The sequence below is a fragment of the Epargyreus clarus genome, unplaced genomic scaffold (genome assembly GCF_041222505.1).
Source record: "Epargyreus clarus isolate Ecla_fem2 unplaced genomic scaffold, WU_Ecla_fem_2.2 ptg000032l, whole genome shotgun sequence".
NCBI lineage: Eukaryota > Metazoa > Arthropoda > Insecta > Lepidoptera > Hesperiidae > Epargyreus > Epargyreus clarus.
The window spans coordinates 8636147-8662059 of NW_027332237.1; the positions used below are offsets into that span (position 1 = coordinate 8636147).

Below are 25913 nucleotides of genomic sequence, written 5' to 3' on the forward strand. Positions count from 1 at the left end.
CCGTACCGGGCCTTATAACTCAAATCGTTTCTTAAGGAGTAAACTCCAAAAAAAAATAGCTGATCACTTTGACTGTAACATACATATTTCTTTTAAGATTAAACATTTATTTACAATTGTTGTAGAGATACATCGTTTAGATAACGATCCTAAGTACTAAGTTCCAACTATAAATGGTTCTACCACCTTTGGCATATAATAAAACTAAGTCAGAATGCGCTTTTATTTTATAAATGCAGTGAACAATTATATTACTCTTTACCAAATGCATTTCAATATGATGTCAGCATTGTGATTGTTTCATTGATAGCGATCAACGATATTCGAAATGTATGATTGCAAATACTGACAATAATAATAAAATTCAATGTTCCACTTATTAACTCTAGAATACATAATTGTTTTCGATAATAGATTATAATTAAAATATAATTAAAAACATTAATAATTTCGCGTATTGTGATACTCGTATGAATACCAAAGGCTATTTAATAGCTTTGCAATAAGGCTGGCTACGTAATGGGAAACAAAATGTGGTACGCTATCCAACACGCAAAAAAGCCTTTTAGCCTTTCCAGTAACGATATGTACTTAGTCGGATAAGGAAATTGGTCTGATAAGGTAGACGGTAATATTTTCAGATTGTCAATAATGAAAATTGATAATATAGAATATATAGAATATATAAGATATAATATTTCTTTACATAAAAACGATATAATAATGAAAAGAGTAATGTTAATAGAATAGAAGAAGATCCCGTATTAATAGAAAAAATACAATTATGTTATAACCTTCAATAAACCAAGTATAAGTTTTGTCGCTCCCCGCTCGCTTATCGCTTATCGCTAACAATGCCAAGTACCTTACATGAGTATATAGGTCGAGATGTAATGCAAGTATGCGTAAAAGTAGATTTTCACTGCACCGCGGATTAAAACTGTTTCAATTGAACCCGCTTTAATATGTGCGATTACTTTTTATATTCTCTTTATACTCCCATTAAACGCTATCCGAGCATTTTAAAATCTTTTTTAATTTTATGACCATTTTATTGTATGAAACATAGAGTTTCAATATGTGTTTATATGTGTGGATAGTGTGTTAATATTATACTATGCTTGTTTGTAGTAAGTTAATACACTTGAAAGTTGTGTTTTTCTACATGTGTATGTGACCTGTATTGATATTATATTATTATTAGTTATGATTTTTTTGCAATACACTGCTGGGTATGGTAAGGGAGACATTTCCGACGCATTCCAGCTTAGTCCTCAGGCGAACGGCGCATGTGTGAACGATCTCAGGTAGAAATCTAATCTTATCTGGGGTTTATTATAGATGTCCATAAGCAGCATTCGCCACTTACCATCAGGTGGGCTGCATGCTCGTCTCCTGCTTATGTATAATAAATAAAAATCACAAACATATCACATAAATGCGTGTATTCTAATGATTGTGGAATTTAGATGACACATTTATATGATTTTTAATTCTCTAAGTAGGTAGGTAAAGGTGGTCGAACTCTTTGTGGTTCGACTCCGGCGGCACCACCGCCACACCTATTTCTGCCTAATAACAGCAGTGTTAAGCGCTGCTGTGTTCCGTTTGAAGGGTGTGGTAAGGGAGACATACTTATCCGAGGCGTTCCAGCTTAGTCCTCAGGGGTAGCGGCGCATCTGTGGCCGACCTCAGGTAGGAATATCTAATCCTATCTGGGGTTGATTACAGATGTCCTTGGGCGGCAGTAGCCACTTACCATCAGGTGGACTGCATGCTCGTCTGCTACTCTTATAATGTAATAATCACATCACACTGTAATAATGACACAGAAAATAAAGTATTTTTGGAATATAGACTAATAACAAAAATGCGTCTAAAAAAGTTTAACCAGCAGCTATTAAATAGTTTAAAATTTTTAAATTATAATAACAATGTCAATAGTGTTTATTCAAATTTCTTTAAAATAATAAATACGGAGTTTAAAAAAATATTTATACTTAAAAAATATCAGAAATCAGTCGGTTTTAAATTCAATGAATGGGCTACTAAGGGTATTCGTATAAGTCGGGAAACTCTTTTTGACTTGTATAATGAAAGGGCCAATAGTCCTAGCCCCAAGCTTAACGAGCATGTTCGAAGGTACTCTAAATTGTTTAAAAGGGTTTGCAAAATTGCTAAGTCAAATTATTATCATAACAAAATAAAATCATCCGATAATAAAATAAAGGCAGTATGGAAAGTAATAAATGCCGAAGCGGGTAAGTCAAATATGTATACTGACGATATAACTCTTAATACTGAAAAAGGCATTGTCACATCACATAAGGATGTGGCACAAGAATTTGAATCCTTCTTTACTAATATTCCCATGAAAACTACACAATTTCTAAAGTCTTCGCCTGCTCTTTCTGTAAATTTCCTTAAAGAAAATGTAAAAAGTTGCAGTGATAGATTTATATTTAGACATGTTAATAGCAAAGAAGTAATTAAAGTGTTCAAAGATATAAATATTAAAACTACTGAGGATTTATGGGGAATGTCTATAAAAAATTGTAGTTTTATTATTGAGACTATAGCTCCTTACTTAGGCAAAATTTTTAATTTATGCGTAGATCATGGTTGCTTTCCTGATCTAATGAAACAAAGTAAGGTCATTCCTCTATTTAAGTTTGGTGACAACAAAGATCCTAGTAATTATAGACCAATTTCTGTTTTGCCTGTTTTTAGTAAAATATTTGAAAAACTAATACTTAATCAATTATTAGTACACTTTAATTTTTATAATTTATTCCATAATAAACAGTTCGGCTTCACCAAAGGTAGATTAACCGTTGATGCGGGTGTTGAATTAATGCGAAACATTTTTGACGCTTGGGAAGATGCGCAGGACACTATAGGTGTATTCTGTGATCTTTCTAAGGCATTTGATTGTGTAGAACATAAAACTCTCTTGTTAAAGTTGGAATATTATGGTATACGCGGTACGTCTCTAAAACTGCTTAGGTCTTATCTAGATAATAGAGTACAACGAGTTCAGGTTAAGGGACACAAATCGTTAGGTTCTGGTGTTAAAGTAGGCGTCCCACAAGGCTCTATTTTGGGGCCATTCTTGTTTTTGGTATACATTAATGATCTACCGTATGTAATGCAGGACTTATCAAAGGTTGTGTTGTTTGCTGACGATACTTCCTTAATATTTAAAGTTAAAAGACAATCTAACGACGTGAGCGCTGTCAATAAAGCACTTGACATAATTCACAACTGGTTTAGCGCAAACAATCTTGTATTAAATAATAAAAAGACTAAATGTGTCCGATTTGCTCTGCCTAATGTTAAAAAGCTGACGATGAATGTTACCCTTAACAATGATCACTTAGAATTTGTAGATGAAACAGTTTTCTTAGGGATAAATTTAGATTCTAAACTACAATGGAGCCCTCAGATAGCAAGGTGATGTAGTAGACTTAGTTCGGCAGCCTATGCGGTAAAGAAGATAAGACATCTTACCGATATACCAACCGCTAGGCTTGTTTACTTTAGTTATTTTCATAGCATTATGTCTTACGGTATTCTGCTGTGGGGTAACGCTGCTAGCATAGATGTCATTTTTATACTTCAAAAACGTGCAATTAGAGCCATTTATAGTCTTCGCCCCCGTGAGTCCTTACGAGAACTGTTTAAATCTATAAATATTTTGACAGTGCCTAGTGTGCCTAGTGCTAGTCAATATATTTATGAAAATATCTTATATGCTCGCAAAAATTATTCTTCTTCGGAAAACAAATTATAATAGGCACAGTCATAATACTAGAAATAAAGATAAATTGGCCATACCTCAATTTAGATTAAGCAAGGTGTGTAATTCTTTTATGGGGAACTGTATTCGTTTCTACAATAAAATACCAAAAGACATTATCGATCTATCCGAGAAAAGGTTTAAATATACTATAAAATTAACTTTATGTAAAAAAGCTTATTATAATGTAAATCAGTACTTAAATGATAAATCCGTATGGTATGACAACTCCAGCTCCAACATCAAAAATTAATTATATGTACCACTATGTAAAATTGTATATTATTTACTCTTTAAAAGATGCAAATATGCACACGTATGGAGTTTCTTGCGCCGCTTCTTCTCCATAGCGAAATACCTTCCGAAGCGGTGGTAGTTTGTTGACTTTCAAAAAGTATTCTATATGAATCAATTTTGAATAAATGAGATTTGAATTTGAATTTGAATATATTATAAAAAAAAAGCTATTTTGCAACTCGTATTTATATTTATTTCTAGATTAAAATATACTTTACTAAAACGACCTATGCAGGTGTTTTTAAAAAGGTCTATCACAATTCTAGTACTCCATTTAATAAGTAATCTTTTAACAGGAAAAGGAAGGAATCTTAATCTGGAATGGATTCTAGTTGGAGAGCAGATTAAAGCGAATCGGCTTCGTTGGTTAGGAATTCTCTTAGATTTTTCTAATACAGCCATCCAACAAGCATTACTTTTGTTGTAAAATGGCATTTAAAAAAAATTGTGATTGTAGTGTATTAGTTGTGTTGTGTATATGTTTAGTTTCTAATTATGAGTGTAAATACACTCATAATTAGATATATGTACTGTACCCTTACTATGAGTATTTACGTTGTTACAAAAATGACTGTTTTTGTATTTGTTTACGTATTTGCTCAGATATTTCCAATCAGCGCCCCTAGCGAATTGTTGAGAACTAATTGAAAATATATGGGAAATGCATAAACAAAACAAAAACAGTCTTATATATAAGTGTATATATAAGGTCTTATTTATAAGTATATGATGCTAGGAACGGAGGGGGTAAGGATAGAGTGGACAGTAATGGGTGGAGAAAGACGAGCTCAAAAAGGATCACTCCCTTGCCGTGTATGTATATCGTAACAATTATAGGATTAATTAAAAGGACATGCACAGGGTTAGTAAGGAGGTGGAGATTATTTGGGTGGGCATTAAATATCCCAGTGAAACCGGCATTATCTTAAAATAGGATAACATTATAAATGATATTATATGACGAAACAATATCAGCGTTAGAACCAACCCTGATCTTGCAAGTGATTAAACGATCCATTATAATCAACATCGTTAACCCAATTTTGTCCCACAGCTGGGCATAAGCTCAGATTATAGTTCACTATAGTAGCCAAGTGCAGACTGGTAGACTTTACACATATTTGAGTACTTTACAAAAATCTCAGGTATGTTAACTCGTGATTGTTTCCTTCACCGTTAAACCAAGACCATTTTATGCGTAAAATTTAAACCTCAGAGTCTGAGGCTCAGACCCTTAACATAAAACATCGAAAGTCCTATAGACTATAACTGTTTTTAGTTCTTATTATTTGCTTCATCGTCATCAACTCATTACTGTCCCACTGCTGGGCACGGGTATCCTCTCGTAATGAGGAGGTTAGGTTAGGTTAGGTTAGTCCATAGTCCACCGCGCTGGCCACGTGCCTATTGGTAGACTTCACATACCTTTGAGATTCTCTTTTTTTTCTTTTCAATATCTCCGGTATGCAGGTTTCCTTACGATGTTTTCCTTCCCCGTTTAGCAAGCGATAATTCATTTCTAATTCTTTGCGCCATTCCGGCCGATCTTCAGCCGACTGTATTTAACGTCCTTAAAGTTCTCAGTCCACTTGGTCGGGGGGCGTCTTGTACTCCTTTTGCCGAGACGTGGTCTCCGTTCCAGGATCTTCCTACTACGTTACACTTCTATTCTGAACCACGTTATATTCCTATTCAAAACCATCGAAAAGTTACTAAAACAACCAAATAACACTCACTACAAACGAACTTTACCAATACAAGATTTAGCTAGAAATAGGTCAAGCTGTTCCAAATCCTATCTGGGTTTAAAGACACATTACTGTAAGCCGTATAGTGCCGCGTTCTGCTGGTTTATGTTGGATGTTTCGTCTAAGTTATGTAGACAATAGTAGATATACGAGTATATAGAAGTTACCATAAAGATTATATAGTAAGACCAAGATCTTAACACCAGATTTATAAAAGCGGTTTTATTGAAATTGAGGTTTCAAACAAGTTTGCAACCTTCCTGATGGTAAGTGGTTACTGTTTATGAATATTTTAATTCTGATTTAATGAATGTGTCAGTATATTTCTTTATCTCCGACCAGACCCCTACTATGATAAAATTTTACTTGTAATCAAAGTTGTGTGTTATATCTCCGGCTCTCGCTTTCGTAGCAAAATGATGTAAACGCTAGTTTTAGGTATAATCATAAGCTTTTAAACCCAATAAGTAACAATTAAATCAGTCCAGTACTTTTTGCGTGATACTTGGACAAAGAGGCAATTTTATAATAAACAAAACAAAAAACAAAAAGCACTCTCATAATAAAATATGAACGAGTTTAACACAATTAATAACCCGTTGATTAACGCGAAGGCTTTATAGTAAACACAATATGAGCAAACATAATTACGTGTCCAGTAATAATTAAAGCATTTTAACGGAAAATTTGCATTGCAGGTCTCCGTGTCGACGAGTTGAGCGGTTGGACCCCAACGAGTAGGTAAGTTGGTATTTTAAAAAGAATCAGAATTAGAACTGTAATCAGAATGATAACCAGAATTAAGTACGGAGTTACGGAGTAAATAGTCAGAATCAGAATCCGGATTCGAATTAAACAAGTATTAAAGATAGATTTTTTGCGTAGAATTAAAATGAGATCTGTGATCAATATTTGTAGTAGGCCAAGAAAGTACTTTGATACCAGAGGCACAACAGTTACGAATAGGTAAATTGGTGGTCATTTACTTGCACTTCTATCACAGCAGTGTTAAGCTGCTAAGTTCTGATTTAAGGATATGTTAAAGGCAGCCACTTTTTCGAGACCATTCCGGTTCGGGACATTCCATTTCAGGCCTCAAGGTTAGCAATGTGTTTATGAATCACTTTAATTCATATTTTTCGATCTGTGTCAAGTTACATATGTCTACTGGTTAATTACAGTTTAACAGCAGGTGATCTTTATGCACGTTTGATTTTTATTTTAAAAGAAATTTCGATTCTTTTTATTCTGGAAAACTTATACCCGGTAAGAAAATTCTGATTTGATGATGAATTTAAAACTTCTCCCAGTATTTTGCTAAGTTAAAGGTAAGGAAATAGGAAAAGTAATCGACCTCAGAATTGACTCGGAAACAAACAGAGTGTTTGTTGGAGTTTTCAACTTGAACAACTTTTGTCTCTTGATAGGAAAGTACTTATCCTTTCAAGTTTGTGTTCTGATAAAGGACATACTGAAGCGTCCCAAAGAGCAATGATAGCTTTGTGTTTGAAACTTGAGCTCTCAATAGAGGGTCCAAGGTCCTATGATTTTTCAAAAATTATACGCGTTTTAGAAATTAATTATCTACCGCCCATGCGCATCTGTAATAAATCTCGGAGGTCGTGTTTCGATCCGGATTACCGGATACTACTAAGTTTAAGAAAAATATTGTAACCGACAATTTGTAAGTGCCGCTGTTGGCTTAAACAAAATAAATATATTTCATTTTATTTCGTTTCGTTTCGTTCCGTTTTGTTTCATTTCGTTACATTTTATTTCATTTCATTTTATAGGATAAGAATCATGCCTAAGGTCTATCACAGACGCGATGCTCTCCTGAGGACTAAGTTAGAACGCCACAGATAAGTATGAGTCCCTTACCACACCTTAACGAGAACACAGAGGCTTTTAGCACTGCTGTTATTAGCAGAAATGGGTGTGGTGATGGTATCGCCTAATTCGAACCGTGAAGGGTTCTTCAACTTACAAACTCTCCCATCTAACATTTTTTGGGACTGAGAGTCTGAAGCTCACATGCATATTGTAGAAATAGGCATGGTATTGGTTTCACCGTACTTGAATATGCTGAACATGGAAATTACGAGAACCAAATTCTTTACAACATTCAACCGAGGCAATTCAATGAATCCATCTACAGATTGACATAAATCAATGAATCCAAAATCATGAACCCATAATCGAGTAACGGTGTCAGTTCAGAACAGATCTTCGTGACTCACGGTGTTAATTACTCTTCGCAAGTACTGGTGTGTATTTCAAAAAGCAATTTGTAGGTGCTCGCAAATGCATTGAAAACTCGACTAGTGCGGAGTAACGTGTATGCGAAAATATATTACCTTTAGGCACGCCTATGTTTTGTTACTGTTTTTGTATATAATTGGATGTTTTGTTGGAAAATTAAAATTGTAAAGGAGACCATCGAGAAATCAGACGCTTTTTGTAGTGTGCTGCTATTGGTGCTGCCGGGAGTCCCTTAGGTCAGACGATTATTTTGCCACTTCTGGGCATGTGTACCTTTTCGATCAGGTTTAAGCCATAGATTACCGCGTTGGCCAAGTGTAAATTAGTAGATATTTTTATAATATAGGAGAAGGAGGCGAGCATCTCATGGTGACTGGCTACTGCAATCCTTGGATATCTGTAATTAAACCCAGACAGGATTCCATTCCTACCTGACGTCTGCCACAGATGCCGCTGCCCTAGAGCACTAAGTTGGAACGCCTCGCCAGGAACGCTAGATGGACTTTAGAATAACCGAAATTAAAGCACTAAACGACATAACATTCGTTTAATCTTGTCAAAGGCCATACGATCTAAAACATCCGGACATTGACCTCTTAACTATCCTAATTGGACCAGGAAAGAAATGCTTCCCTCAAAAACAGGACCGTGCTCAGAATAACACAAAAAGGGTTGCACCACACCAAAATTTCCGCGCACTATATCACTGAACAAACGCCATGCGTTGCGAAGCACCGACGCCCCATAAATTCAAATTGAGCGTACATTAATGCAACACCATGAACGCTCCCTGTTTCGTGGTAATTTCATTAATCTCAGTATAGTTTATGCATAGTTAACCAGTGTTAAACTACGCCCGCGCTGTTTGCTTACGAGATGGGGTATAATTAGATCGGGATTGTGTTTGAACTAAAGCTTATTGTGGAGCCAGTCAGAGCTGACGCTTGGCGGGTAAAAGATTGGCTATCTTTTACGTGCTTTCGGATTATCTTTGGTAATTTGTTTTTTCTTTTAGTTATTTTTTTCTATTAGAAATTGGTTTGCTTGCACTTCGTAATACTTATTATTGTACTTCACTGCATAGTCTCTTCAATGATAATGTTGACTTGTAGTACACCGCCAGTCGTCAGCCTTGTGTCACGTATATTCAGAGCTAAAAACCTCGAATTCAAATAATTTAAAACAATATCCAACCTACTTATAGCGCCCCCTACCGGTAAATGTCATTATCGTTTTTCGTGCAGCCTGTGTACATTTATGATTTTTCAAAATAAGAAATAAAATAAGTAATTTATCGTAAAAATTGTTAATTTATAACAAATATTTCAATTAATAATTTATAAAAGACGTAGGTGTGATATATAGTGCAGAAATGTTACAATGGAAAATAAAGAATTTTGACGAAATTATTCTGAAGACTTGTACTAGGCGGCCATTACGAATGCAGTCGCAAATTGAAAATGTATTATTTTCATTTATTAAAGATAAGATGATAATCTTATATATTAATGAGGAATGACAAGGTAAATTTTTACATATATATTTTTCCAAGCAAAGGATTTTTAGATTACCATATTGTTCTGTAGCAAGGAATTTGACGTCTTATGTTCATTAACTAAGCTTGTCACCTATTTAGGTGATCTCGCTTATTTAAATCCTTATATAAATCTCGCTTATATAAAGCTATGAACATAGAAATAGGGTGCTATTTAGCCCCGTGCATGGGTACTAACCCGTTTATACTGAGTATTTACTCACATAAAAGAATCTACTATTGAGTAGAATATACCTAATAGGTATTCACCCGTTCAAATAAGGTTATGACCCTTACATATTGGATATTTACCTACATTACAAGAAATAGGGTGCTATTTAGCCCCGTTCATGGGTACTAACCTGTTTATATTGAATATTTACTCACATAAAATAATCTACTATTGAGTAGAATATACCTAATGGATATTCATCCGTTCAAATAAGGGACCCTTACATATTGGATATTTACCTATATAACAACTATAACAAGATACTACTATTAAGTAGACGGATACAACGGATATTCACCCATTCTAATAGGGTATGATGTCCTTCACATCGGGTAAATAACCCATATAACAAAATACTAATAATCAGTAGATAGACACAACTATTACCATCAATTGGGTGTAATGATTTTAATGAATGAACATTTTATTGAAGAATCATTCAGATTAATAATGTACATGATACAGGATATAGAGATGACAATTTATATCCTTTTGTAATACTCTAGAAGAACCTAAATTTGGTTTAACCATTCATAAGAATTTGGTATCTAGGTAGATCAGCATATTAAAGAGTAATTTACTAAAGGAACTATCTATCCATCTAGATGGTGATAGATAGACTAAAGGAAAAAATAGTTTAAAGGAAGAACACTAGCCTCTAGGAAACTGTGGGACGGATAACACATGATTAGACTTTAAAAGTTGCACAAGTCGCAGTTACTATTGTAGCTGTAAAGAGTCAAAAGCCATGCCACATCAGGCGAATGCTTACTGCTCTCGAGCATTTGACATGATTGTTTCTTAATAATTTTAAATTATTTGCCTTTATAAAGATAATTTGCTATCAATTATCTTATTACTGGTGCTGGTCATTTATTATGTATAATAAATAATAAGAAGAAATTTCATAGTAAGGTAAAGTCACCTATTTCCGCGGTATTTTCACCAAAACTAGAAAGAACGTTATATATTAAGCATTTCCTACGGCTTAATAAGGAATAAGATAATTTTATCAGAAGCTTTATTATATGTAGTCTTGAAATAGACTCGACATATTACGATTAAATATTGATTTAAATGTGTATTTAAAATAAATATGAACCAAGTCAGAAAACCCTAATTCCGATGTAAAAATCCTTATTCCGATGTATTTGGTTCGTAATTCCGAGTATACGAAATTAGGGAGTGAAAGAGATAGAACGACTGCTACATGGTGTATAAAAATAAATGTTATTTATAGAATTTAGTTTCAATTTCGATTGAATTTTTTTTTATTTGTTAAAGAGTAGCTTTATCAAAAGTGTTCTTAGCTATGATACAAGGGAAGCTGCCGAAATAAAACTTTTTTACTGTATAGTTTCTTGACTGGTTAATCTTACCAATGTATATCATGTATTTTTTTTTTAAACTGCAGTCAATTCGAGTATCTGCAATACAATTTTGGACATTCTTCTTCGTGTAATTTATACTAGGGTTTATTATCGTACATCAGAAATAATAATATGGAATATCGTCATGAGGTTTATAGAATTATTTCGTTTTGAGTAATTTAATCAAATCGTAATCGTCGTAAATTTTTCTAGTTCTTATTTAAATATCTATTAAAATCGTATAACCATGTTGATTCTTCATTAATTAGAATTAAGCGAATTACTGATTCAAACAATAGAAATGTTCTTTAAAACCGATGAAAATGTAAACACCCTGTATAGTACTTTGCGGTTATACCGCGGATCAATGTGCCCATATAACCTAATTCCGACTTATATACATCGGAATAGCGTTTTGTAACTAAAAATCACGTTTTCCAATTCCGATTATTAAATAATAAAAGACTTTACACAATTTAGAGGTAGAAAGATGCTTTATTGAAATATGTACATAATAATATACAATACTTGCTCAATATTACATCGATATATGGATTAACTTCATTTTCTCTCCTCAGTTGTTCCATAGAAGAAATTAGAAAAGTACATTGATAGGTCATCTTTGATGTTATATAATTAGGTAATGCAGTACAATCCAATACCTCGGAAAATGATTTCGATATTAATTGAGTATTAAATTTGTCAAATTCGAAGCAAGACGTGCTTATTCATAAAAACAACTACAAAACTTGAAATTAAAAAGAAGTCTATGAAATTGCTATTCCGTGGTATACCTCGGTTTAAGGGACAGCCCAAAATATTTGGCACCTAATGCCGCGGTATTTTTAAACTTATTTTTACTCTTATCTGTTAAGAAACAAGCACAATATTTAAATGTTATCGATTCCATATATAATAAATATAATGTTTTTATCGAAACACTATCACATATATGCAAATCTATTGAAAAAATCCCTATTTAAGAAATCGTGACACTCACGTGCAGAAGGCCCAAAATGTATGGAGCATACGTTTGATGAAGGCACCAATGCAAAACTATGCGATTATTTAAAGACACATACATATAATACTATTAAGATAGCCATATGACAATAGAGAGATAAATTATCTATTAAATAACATATCTTTCAGTAAAAATGAGTTGGTAAATAATTTATAAAAGCCGTTTTTGTAAATACCACGGAATTTGGTGCCAATTTCAGAACCCCTCGGCATTAGGTGACTTTACCTTACAAGTACTGGAACAAATGATCGGAAAAATGGTTTAAGAAACAATGATTGTTCAATTCATATATATATAGTACAATATTTTATAATAACAAATATGACGAAGATATTTACACTTCATCCTATGATAAACTTCATCCAAAAGTTTGAGATACTCATACCAAATAGGTTCATTATCTGACTTACAACAAGCCTCATGCACAAATACCTGTATCACAGAAAGGCTTGATCGAAGTTTCCTTTGGAATAAATCTTCAATCACAACAGATTTTTAGGTGAGTGGTTAATAATGTGGTCGATTATAATTATAATTTTAAAGACCAGTTGTAACAAATAACTATTGACCCAAGTTTTGCAAGTGGTTAGCTTTAAGAGTCTATTTGTATAAACACTTAAACTCATTATTCTCAAGGAATGAAGATTTTTTTTTTTTCAAAATATACTCGGTATGTGTGTAGAAAGACTTCTCACATCAGTGGTAACATATTGTTTACTCTTAACCAATTTTTTACAATATTTTTACTTTACCAACACCTGATGATGGTGATGTTGGTTTATATTGAATATCTTGGTCTTAATCTTGAGCTTTAAATAAAGCCTGGCATTCCACTCACTACTTACTATTGTTTTCAAGAATGCATATTTGGATACTAATTCATGATTACCTTAAACAGTGTTTACATGTCTATGGTTAGATGGAAATTCTATGCATTTCAAGTTCTTTCCTTTGGTTTGAGCAGAACACTATATTTATGTTTTTACTAACCTTTTAAAAGATACAAGACCATACATAACTGATTAAGATCTAGGGACATTGTGTCAGTTATATATTTATATAACATAGTTCCTATTTGAAATGTCATAATATTGGACAAGGAACAATAACGACACTTAGTAATTTAGGATCATAGACATAATAAGCTATATCATTCTTTAGGATTTATTGGTTACTTAAAAGATAGTTTGATAATTGGAAATAATACAACTGTTAAGGTTGTTCATTGTATTATACAAGGAATAAATAAATAAAAAATCAAATTGCTTTACCATTAGATAAAAGATTAAAAATCAACACAAGGGTGAAATAAAAAGAAAAAAAATAAAAAAATAAAATATATAATAATAATATTAAAAAATAAAAATTATTATAAATGCAAAGATATGTATATATATATAACAATTTTAATAATGTTTATCAAAATACTATCCCTCTTACAGATAGATATAATTACAGGTGGTAGTTGTCATATTATTTTTATTATCGGGACACAATCAGTTATGTAACATATGGTCATTATTCTCGGTATTTTTGTTATTTGATTTAAATAACAAATCCGATCAACTATTTAAAGTTAAATGCAGCGTTACTTGTGCTTAAAGATATTTTTTCAATAATCATCTTCAACACGGTGAAACCCTAATACGTGTAGGCAACTCCACAGTTATTTCATATAGAAACAGCATGGTGTTTAATACCCACATTTAACCGTAATATCAAGGCACATATTGGATTTATTGAATACCCAAAAAATGTTTTTATTTCCCTCATACATTCAATAATTTCAGAATGAATTTGCTATCACTAAATCAAGATTATACATTGCGAATTAACACTTTGAAGGTTTTTAAATAGATTTATTTACTAGGAAACCTACAAGAAGTATGACTTACATGTCATGACTAAGGTTATACTATTTAAATGGAAATATTCATTTTATTTCTAATAAAATAATTGTTGTTAAAGATTATCTCTGAACGGTTGGGGAGTTTGTGGTAGTATCAGACTGGTCCAGACAGTCCTAAAAAATAGTATTAAAAAAAATAATAATAATATATAAAAATAAATAAACCTTTCGTTTTGGAAGGGTTGCATTTTGGGTCTCATATGAATTTAAAAAAAAAAAAAAAAAAAAAAAAAAATCTCTAGATCCATTTGTTTTTCGTCAACGCTTTACCCTGTATGTTACTCGCTTCCTCGAGAAGCGTTTCGTTTCTATACACGAATCTTAAGATTTTGTTGCTCTACAAGCAATGTTAGACGCAATAATGAAAATGTGATGCTGGTGCTTGTAATATTTTGGCCTAAACAGTGAAAATAACTAGATCTATCTGTAGACTGGTTACAATATTCTTTTCATTTTGATATATATATATCTAGAATTATTTTTGTTCTTAAAAAGCATATTTAGGTTTTCTATCCTCCATATCCCAAGTATGCTATTAGTTGGGATAGTTACATCTGATGTATAAATATTTTTAGCGAGTTAAGTGTAAAATATTATATATTATTTAGTGGAGATGAAGAATAAATACTATTTACTTTTTTTGGTTATTGTAATTACTCATATAGTAAAAAGAAAAAAAAAAAACAATAATAATATATGAGTAATATATATATATAAGTAATATATAAAAACAATAGATATCGTATATATTATGACGTTCACTTGGTGTAAGCCCGTGAATGCCATTATTACTACCGATTCGCCTACATCTGAGTCGAGACTTCTAAAAAGTATACATAAACATAACAATAACATTATTGTATATTAACCAAATTGCTTGGCAGAAGATATTGTATATTAAATTGCCACATGAATTTAAACCTTACTATAACCAGTGTTCAAACAATCTAGTATTACCATTATTTCATAGTAATCATAGTATTTGTCCAGCACATCCTTAATAAAATTACCTAGATAGGCCTAGTAACACTTGAGAGTTACAAGAATAAGTTTATTTCTTTTATGTAATCTTATAATACAGTGACCTCCCAGACGACAGTTTCTAGATTTTACCAACCACGGAGGATGATGGCATTGATATATCATTTTTTACAATACATACCATTAGAGAGCACGCTTTACCACGCTGCTACGCTGACGTCTAAACATATGAGTGTCAGTTAAGACCCTCTTAGAAGGATAGCTGAATGGATCAGATCTAAGTTCAATTTTGTAGTAGAGACGTTACATCAAACGTATACTTGATAACTGTAATTAATATTTAAATAGATATATTAAATTAGGAATTTTAAAAATAATAGGATTTAAATGTTTTTGTATCTTGTTTAATAGGCTCGTTATTTTACAAATCTCTAAACATCTACAAGTCAACATTATCATTGAAGAGACTATGCAGTGAAGTACAATTAGAAATTAAACGAACTTACCTAAGTGAAGTTCCAATTTCAATTGTACGAACTGCATAGTCTCGAAATGATATTATAACCCACCCACCCATACTTATATACGATAAGTATTACCCATAATATCATCTATGTTGTAAAATAATCGAGCTAATGAACTTACATCTTGACCCTAGGATCTCTAAACTTAATGACATTTACCGGTAGGGGGCGCTATAAGTAGGTTGGATATTGTTTTAAATTATTTGAATTCGAGGTTTTTAGCTCTGAATATACGTGACACAAGGCTGACGACTGGCGGTGTACTACAAGTCAACATTATCATTTCGAGACTATGCAGTTCGTACAATTGAAATTGGAACTTCACTTAGGTAAGTTCGTTTAATTTCTAATTATGTGACAGTGTATTTTTTGCACATTTCTTTAGATTAGGCGGGGGATATAGAATGTAATGCGCGTGTTTTCGAACCATTAAATGCCTTCAACAAGATTTAACGACTGTTACGTAAAGTAATATTTAGGTATGAAGATTTAGAATGCACAGAACCCGGGGCTTCGTGATGTTGCCACCAACGGTCACCCATCCAATTGCTGATAAATGTCAAAGCGATGTTGCTTCACTTTGTATATCCGTTACACGAGATGCAGGGCTAATTCATAAGTGTAGTTTCATTAATCTCAGATAAGTTGATGCATAGTTAACCAGTGTTAAACTACGCCCGCGCTGTTTGCTTACGAGATGGGGTATAATTAGATCGGGATTGTGTTTGAACTAAAGCTTATTGTGGAGCCAGTCAGAGCTGACGCTTGGCGGGTAGCCAATCTTTTACGTGTATTCGGATTATCTTTGGTAATTCGTCTTTCTTTTACTTGTATCTTTTTTCTTTCAACAATTGCTTACCATGCATATGGTAATGTCTTTATCCTTTTACAGTGTAGATATTGCGCGTTTCATTAGAATAGGTGGTAAAGGTTAGTCAGTATGTGTCTTTGAACCATATAGGAATGAGGCCTCTGACAATAGATTTATTCATCCCTACTCAGGAAATATTAATAATTTCTAAGATGCCGGTTTCTTGCCGTCTTGAGTTCTTGACCCGTAATAAAACCAATGACACTCCTGGAAATAAGAAAATTTATTTTAAAATGGGTCATGTTTAGACTACACTGGGTCACTATAAAATTCACACACATACGAAAAAATATTATATATTCGTCAGCGGTCTGGAAAGAGCTATAACAGAACACAATTTAAAAGATAACACAGTTACAGCAAAAATGCTCATTGCGTATAGATGATTCCGGCCTCAATGAATAGTTTACGAAGCCTGAGTATGTTTTAATAAACGATTAACTACTTCTGTTTTCGCAATGCTGCCTCGAAATGAGTCTGTTTTCCTATGAATAAGTAAATCGCATTCTGAATGCATTCACACGAGAAACTGAGTTAACAAAAACTTGGAATAGAATTGCTATTGTGGTTTTTTGTTTATGCTATCATTTATAACGTGCTTTTCCATGAGATATACTTAGCTTACTACTTAGCTAAGCAATGTGGGTCTAATCGCCCAATATCATTCATTTGTATTGTATTGTAAGGATCGTGACTGTTGTAGCCAAGTCTTATCATGCCACATCTTCCAAGCTTCGTGGCTTAGCTTCAAACTTGCACGCCTTAGGGTGCCTTATCCTTAGAGGGTTAAGCGATGCTACAAGAAGGAAGCTACACCGGCCGCAATATAGATTTTTTGAGCTATATTATATAGCTCATCTACACGACGTAGCTCCAAATCTTAGATTGATAATTCTCCACTTTAGAAGAATAAAGCTTATCTTCCAGGATCAAGCAAGCTTAGTGGATTTCACAAAAATCTTCATGTGATTTTTCTTTTTTTTATAATATGGGAGTAGCAGTTGAGCATGCAGTCCACCCGATGTTAAGTGGCTACTGCCGCCCATGGACATTTGTAATCAACCCGAGATAGGATTGGATATTCCTACCTGTAGTCAGCCACAAATGTGCTGCTACCCCTGAGGACTAAGATGGTACGCCTCGGAAAAGTATGTCTCCTTAGCACACCCTTGAAACCGGAACACAGCAGCCTTAACACTGCTGTTATGAGGCAGAAACAGGTGTGGCGGTGGTGCCGCCGGAGTCGAACCACAACGGGTTCTACCACCTTCACATACCACCGTTACCACTACTTTGCTGTGATGGTACCATAGTCCAAAACCAGAAATTTTGTTTTAATTAGGTACTTGACTTAAATAAATATGTGTACTAAAAAGTATTTTCTTTTTCAGATCTACGTCATATAAAAAGACAAGGAGAAAAAATGACACTATTTCTTTCTACACACGACATTACGGTAAGTCATTGTCATTTTAACAATTAAGACAAGCTTATAAGACAGCAAGATTTATTATACTTTATCATCAACCCATTACTGTCCCACTGGGCACGGGTCCCCTCGAAAAGAGAAGGATTAGGCCATAATCCACCGCGCCGGCCAAGTGCGAATTGATGAACTTTACATGCCATTCAGAAGTTTTTTAAACATCTCTCAGGTATGCAAGTTTTCTCACAATGTTTTCCGTCACCGTTAAAGTGTCAATTAATTTCTTTAAAAAAAAGCTTTCTTCACTCACAGACCCACACTAGGATTCCCTGTGTCATGGGAGTCATGAAAAATACGAAGAGATCAATGAGATATATGTCTGGCCGGGTCGATCCCGGAACCCTTTGCGCGTCAGACCGGTATGGTGTCTGCTCCACCACGCAGCGTCATTTCTAATAAGCAATTAACATCTTCAAAAATCAGGGTGTCTGGGATTCGAACCTCGGACCCCTTGATTAATAAATACATAACTTTATTTATTTTACCATGAACGCAAATAAAACGGCTCGACGTCTCTTCTATCTCCTAAGATATGAACGATGAACACTTCAATAATTTTGAATCGATCTAGTGTTACTTAACTAGATGAAACTTTGAAAAGAACTAACAAGTCCCTGAGGCAATAGAAAGGAATTACGTCGAATAAAACTTTAGTAAATGGATTAGAGCGACGTCGCAGGGGTTCTCAAACGATGAGGTAAAGGGATCCCTAACTTTCTAAATCATAGATCAATGTGAACTGGAAACACCATTATGGTAGACTTCATGTGGTGTTAAAATTTGGGCTAAATATTTAGATTATGATATTTTAAACCGTATATGACTGTTCAAGCGATTATAACAGATGTTATTTTTGCAAGAACAGTATTAATCGCCAATGTTTTGAAGGGGTTTGTAATGCATATACACTTATTGTAGTGTCTTATCTTAGATTTTGGGGGCAATTCATATGTGGTACTCTATTTGGTAATGATTGATGTAATCATTTAATGGTCACCAATTAGTATCGGTTGGATAATATACTCCTTTTTACTTCAAATTCATAAAAAAATATGTTGCTTACACGCTTGCACGAACCTTTAAAGTAAACAACTCAATAATTTAAAAGACAAAAAATATGGTTTCCCAAAATGGGTTTTACTCTTAATTTTTCCTACAGTTCCGTAACTATACGCATTTGAATTAGTTGTGTCGTTGTCAAACAAAGTACGACGTATACGCGATGGCTTCGGCTCTTACGCGGCGTTTCCAGTTCATCTACACACGTCTAAATCTGTCTAAATCTGATGGACTGGAGATTTGTGATATTTCCCGAAGACCGATAACAAATAGCCAGAGTTAATGATGTTCGATAAATTATGGTTTTACGGTATCTTATTTCTAAAAAAGTCCTTTCTGAAAGGTGCGGCCAAATTTCAGTGGAGCGTCCGATGAATGAGATTAATGATTGTTTTAAATATCGTGTACTTGAGGGCTTGATAAATTACGGCCTTTAGAAATAAATATTAATATCGCGCTGAGATGTGGTTGACCTATTTTTTTATTATTATCTTTTTATTTTTCGGCCAGACTATATTGTAATATGATTATTATATTGCTTTGTTTGTCACTTTGAGAAGGATTTGAACTATTTGTTTTTTGGAGTTGGTAGTTAATATTATTGTTAGCATCCGAAAGATGGCGCTAATAGCCTAGTACTTAAAACTCGGCTATTAAATCGGTGGTGTGAGGTTCGAATATAATGAAGGATTAAACGCCCGAGAGTTCTTAAAAAACGCACTTGAGCAGTTGATTTTGATTATGTCCGTAAGACGTCAAGCTACGGAAACATTTCGAGCGTTAGCTTTAGCGTTCCGATACGTATTAAACATTGTCTACGAACTTAGCGTGACGTGACGTCACCGTTTCACAGCGTTTGCCATTCCCATACATTTATAAGTTAGCGTTTGGCGTTAGCGCTTGCGGTATTTTGTCTAGGCCCGCAGTACAGTGGTCTATGGACTAAATCTTTCTTACTCTGAGAAGAGACCAGTATCCAGAAATGGGACAGTAATGGGTAGTACTATTAGCGTTACTTAAAATCAAGTCTCAACCTCATTGAAGGTTAACTAAGATACTAAAATTATACAGAATCACTAGCTGACCCGGTATACGTTGTGTTGCCATATAAATGAAATAATGTTAAGGGGGAACAACTCTTATCGCTTAGGGTTATGAAAAATAGATAGTAGCCGATTCTTAGAACTACTGAATATGCATATAAAATTTGGTGAAAATCGGTAAAGCCGTTTCGAAGGAGTACGGTAACTCACATTGTGACACGAGATTTTTATATATATGACAGAGGTACCTGAAGTTTCGTTTTTAATTTATTACTTATTACAGGCACAAGATTCAAAAGGGACTTGGTGTCTGGCAATGTGATGATCACACAACATTTTACTGAGAAAATTATGACGCCGGGCGAAGACGTAAGTATAGTTATAACTTCTACTTTAACACTCATTTTGTTAGTTCCTAACGTGATATCACGTGGTTTTATAAAAAGTGTTTAATAATTCATAGAAGATATATATGCCCGTTTCTTATTTATATTAATCTTCTGACGGAGTCACATTACACACTATTACTTGCAGTCAAACGGGGAGATTTTTTTTTTTTTTTTTAATATAAGAGTAGCAGACGAGCATGCAGTCCATCTGATGGTAAGCTACTGCCGCCTATGGACATCTGTAATCAACCTCAGATAGGATTAGATATTCCTACCTGAGATCGGGCACAGATGCCGCTACCCCTGAGGACTAAGCTGGAACGCCTTGGAAAAGTATGTCTCCCTTACGACACCCTTCAAACCAGAACACAGCGGCGCTTATCACTGCTGTTATTAGGCAGAAATAGGTGTGGCGGTGGTGCTGCAGGCGTCGAACCACAAAGAGTTCTACCACCTAAAGTTTTGTATTCATGTGACCTTTAAACATCGTGTTTATTCATAGGCCGCCACCGAAATTTTTAATTTAATAAAAGCAATCCCAAAACTGTTTTGTTTTGTTTGAATCAGATTATGGAGTTATGAATTTTATTATCGTCTCCCGAAGTTTACCGTTTGAAATTTAATATTGCGGTTTATGAAAATGGTTGCATTCAAAATCAAAGTCATTTAATATTGTTTTGTTTTATGCGTGTTTAATTATTGATAAGCTATGTTAATTAAGTGTTAATTTATTTAATATTGTATTTTCTTTTTGAAATTTACGGGATTATACTTGATGGTGCGTGGTAACTACCATCTAATAGGAATTCGACCCTACCTAAGGTTGATTACAAAAGCTAACAATGGCTTCCTTGATGTTGCTTCCTGTTCTGCCTTTGGACCAGAAAGCAGCAACATTTAATACTAAAAAAAATTTAACAAAAAAATACAACCGACTTCTATGTCACTACAAAGTAAAAAATAATTGAAATAAATGTGGGTATAGTCCATATTTCTGAAGTCGGCGCTCAATATATTTAGTTGGATAACGATGTAAACAGCGTGTCTAATATGAGCGCCGACTTCAGAAATATGTACTAAACCCACATTTATTTCTATTATTTTTTACTTTGTAGTGACATAGAAGTCGGTTGTATTTTTTTGTTAAAATTTTTTTTTCATCCTTTTTAGTGATGACATACTAACATTTATATTAATACAATATAAAATTGTATAAACGATGAATGAAGGTAAGGTCTGAGTCTACTTGATTGGAACCACCCGCTCGCAGGGCGCTACCGCGCCCTGCTCGCTTAGTTTTATATTGTCTTATATGTTCCAACCTAACCTAACTAAATAGTCAATGATGAACTGGCTTTGCAATTTCATTAGAACCTACACCAAATATCTTCAAACACAACTCAATTGTTCCCATCGGATGAGGAGTTACATATTTTGTCTCCGAGCCACATTATCAGACCCTTAAATAGTCAATGATGAACTGGCTTTGTAATTTCATTAGAACCTACACCAAATATCTTCAAATACAACTCAATTATTCCCATCGGTTGAGGAGTTACATATTTTGACTCCGAGCCACATTATCAGACCCTTAAATAGTCAATGATAAACTGGTTTAGCAATTTCATTAGAACCTACACCAAATATCTTCAAACAAAACTCAATTATACCCATCGGTTGAGGAGTTACATATTTTGTCTCCAGAACCCACTTTGATACTCATCATATTTAAATGGGACCAACTTGTGGCAATTGTACACACACGAAAGTAAAGGCATTAAAATAGGTTCATAAACGGCGAAGTTATGGCTGTTATATTTACATGGGTGGAGGAGTTCCCCTCATTTTCTCCAGAACCCCTCGATGGATCCTAACCATATTTAAATGGGACCAACTTCGAGCTTGTCTCTATACAATAAAAAAAGAATTATTGAAATCGGTCCACTAACGGCGGAGTAATTTGTGTACATACATAAAAAAAAGACACCGGCCGAATTGATAACCACCTCCTTTTTGAAGTCGGTTAAAAACTATTAGACCCAAATAGAAGTCATCGTTACCTCCGTTGAATCCGTAAGGTTGTGCAGTACTTGAATCCACTAGTTTTAGTTTAGAACGTGTTCATATACACAGATGCTTAGAAAACTTTGATAGCGTGATTCAGGATCTTGTAACACCATCTATTATCAAGTTACGAGAACTTAGCTCACTTCATACAGGTACATTAATACATACAGGTCATACAGGTGTAATATGATGCAATTTTACTACAAAATCTTTGTTGGTGATTTATTTTCTAGATAAGTTTGCAATGCAGTGCGACTGCAAGCAGACCACCGCGGTTTATATGGGAAAGAGATGGAGTAGTCATATCATCGAATACAGATTCTAGGTAAGTGGACAAAACTTAAAATACTCGTGGTTTAAAATATTATTCTTTTAAATTTTTATTTGAATGTCTACTAAGTTGACACTAGATGGCGCTGTTTTCTTAACTCTCTGATAGCGCGGTGGTTAGTGCAATTTACGCTGTTATCACAGTAATATTATTTTCAATAAAAATGTTGTAACTTACAACCAAAAATACTCTTTGACCAGTTCCTTATAACACACCAAAATGTATGCTAAAACTTTAGAAACTTAATTTTAACACTTAATTTTTGGTAATTGGTGACTATAGACCTATATCTGAAATTTGGTGTTAAAGCAAAGAAAACAGTCATTTTAAGGTAAAGGTTTTTCAGATACATCCTAGGACAGATGATGTCATCATCTGGCGTTGGTGTGGTGTCGCACCTCAACATATCAAGAATGAGGGTGGAAGACGGTGGCCTGTACTCCTGTATTGCGTATGAAGGAGATTCTAGTACAAGTCACATTGCTAGAATCGATGTTTATGGTAATTTTTCGTTCTATGTTTATCTATGTCTGCCAGTATCTATCAGTTTTAGGTTAGTTTATCATCTTTCATGTTTTCCAGGTCCCCCTTACATCAGGACGCTACCTCCTATAAAAGTACAAAGTGGAGATTCTTTGAAACTAAGATGTCCTTACTATGGATATCCAATAAGGTATAATCATTCATTTCTTCCCCTTTATGACTTTTTCTATTTTTCGAAACCATAAAACTTACAATCATATATTACTTTATGATTTATTATTTGAATTCACAGAAATACTACTCTACAACATTTACAAGTATAAATATATGCATGTTGTTAACTTTCCGAAAACATTTACCAATATTTTTAATAACACGGAGCAGTCGGTGCTTGAATATACAGAGAGTCATAAAAACAACTTTTCGACGTTTTTCTGGCATGATGCCGGACTGCCATATGTCAGAGCCGATTTCTGGCTCGATTTCCAATATCGCCGGACCTTATAACGTAATATGGCGTTAATTTAAATTCATTTATAGGCGACCTATTTGGCTGCGCTGGTTATGGCGTACGCCAAGGTACAAGATCAGGCGACATTAAGTTGGTTTATGTGTATCATGGGATCGAAGTTATTGCTAACGGCATTGCGAATTGCTATCATTATGATATGCACGAATTGTGTACTGTACACTGTGTTTTAAATTAGTTCTTTGTATATTTAGAGGTCATATTGAAATGAGATTGATGATAGTTAAAAATAGTAATAAACCTTGTTACTATTGTAAATTTAATGTAGGTAACAATAATTAAATCCCATGTTCCCTGAGGATCTTAATTATGTTCATGTTAATAATATTTATGTGTGTATATGCACATACCTAGTAGTAAAAAGTATATGAGCATGGAACAGACACAAGCATTTGCCAATCACACAGAGACTTAACTTTAAAACCGTTAGATAACTTTAATATATTTTTTTTACTACAGTAAACTTGAATGGGAGCATAAAGGAAGGAAAATCGTTAGCTCCTTACTACCACAGCATGCGAGATACAAACGAACCAATATCATCAGTACTCAAAATGCGAAGAGAAGGAAACGGCAGCTCTTTGAACCAAATGAAGATGGAATGTTGCATATCCCGAGGGTTCTGAAGGAGGAGAATGGAGAAATGTACACTTGTATCGTGTACAGTCCGTCTGGAGAAATGGCTAGAAGGTGAGGAATAGACCATTTTGATTTAGACAAGGAAGGTACAGATAGAGAAAAAGGAATACTGATGTGATATTTTGATTTTAACTAAATAGTTAAGATGAGCTTTTACAATATAATAATAATTGAAGAAGTTAATTAAGTATCGGGAAATAAATACGTAAGGCAAAATGTTTAAGGCAAAATCATAATTTCTATGATGATTAATTGTAAATAGAAACCGAGACGAAATATTAGATATTAAATATGCATTTTCTTTAATAGAAGGTTAGATAAAAAGGGAGTGACATTCGTATAAAATAAAGCTAAAAAATAACTTTTATTATTTACAAATTAGATTATGCTTCTGATACTGTAGTTATTACAGTACATTTCAATAATCCTCGTACTATTGAGGACAAATTACATACGAACCCTTGCAATGACAAATATTAGTACTGGTATTAATCTATTAATACACAAAGCAAGTTATTATAGCTTGCCTACATTATTACCAAGTTAAATTAGATCAACTATGCGATATAGTATTATTATATACCCTTACGAGATATTATCTTGTTTGTGTTACAAGATAATGTTGTACATGTCTATGTTTACTTAGACGATATTATGGTAATAGGAAATATACAAGCCTCTATTGGTGGCTTCGTTCGTGTGGAGTTAGGTCTGTGGTCGTTATTGTTTAGTTAAATTAATAAAGGATTACATAAATCCTCTTTATGAAATTATATTATTAGTAGATATGCTAGTTTTCATGGTGATCGGTAAAATGATGATGGAGATTTACTCAGACTCCATTATCTAATAACTTTTATCATCATCATCTTTTATCATTTTGTTTTTAGAGACTTAAATAACTCACATGGTTTTATTAAAATATGCAATCGAGTATGTTCGGAATTTTTAAATTACATATATTGCTACTCCAGAAATATTTCAAAAATTATTTTGTTCATGGCTTGAAAAATAAATGGATTACAATTTTAAATAACTGCTGTAGGTAATACAACAATCTGCTAGATAACCATCAACCACAACTTAGAAATCACAAACAAGTAATATACCAATAACATCAATACTAATTACCATAAATTACCTAGTCTTGAACTATTTCCTAAGTTATTCAATCTAACTTTCTTTCGCCTTCAGTAAATGCTTGTTTACTCTATATATCATGTCGAGATAGGTTATCACCTGATCTATATGGAATGTTATTACGTGCCTCGAACCAATATCTTGTTTGTTCAAGCCTATATTATATTCCCATCGGCCTTGGTATTTTTATAAGAAC

At 33.6% G+C, this 25913-nt stretch overlaps 1 protein-coding gene across 1 annotated transcript in view; it reads left to right on the forward strand.

Moving 5' to 3' along the window:
* LOC140755185 (cell adhesion molecule Dscam2) overlaps positions 1 to 25913 on the forward strand; it is a 167906-nt gene that overhangs the window by 123400 nt on the left and 18593 nt on the right. Inside the window, exons 5-11 of the mRNA XM_073090403.1 lie at positions 6543 to 6585; positions 17943 to 18007; positions 20423 to 20508; positions 22829 to 22920; positions 23273 to 23427; positions 23509 to 23599; positions 24398 to 24628. Of these exons, the coding sequence (XP_072946504.1) occupies positions 6543 to 6585; positions 17943 to 18007; positions 20423 to 20508; positions 22829 to 22920; positions 23273 to 23427; positions 23509 to 23599; positions 24398 to 24628 (763 nt within the window). The remainder of the gene's footprint in view (positions 1 to 6542; positions 6586 to 17942; positions 18008 to 20422; positions 20509 to 22828; positions 22921 to 23272; positions 23428 to 23508; positions 23600 to 24397; positions 24629 to 25913) is intronic.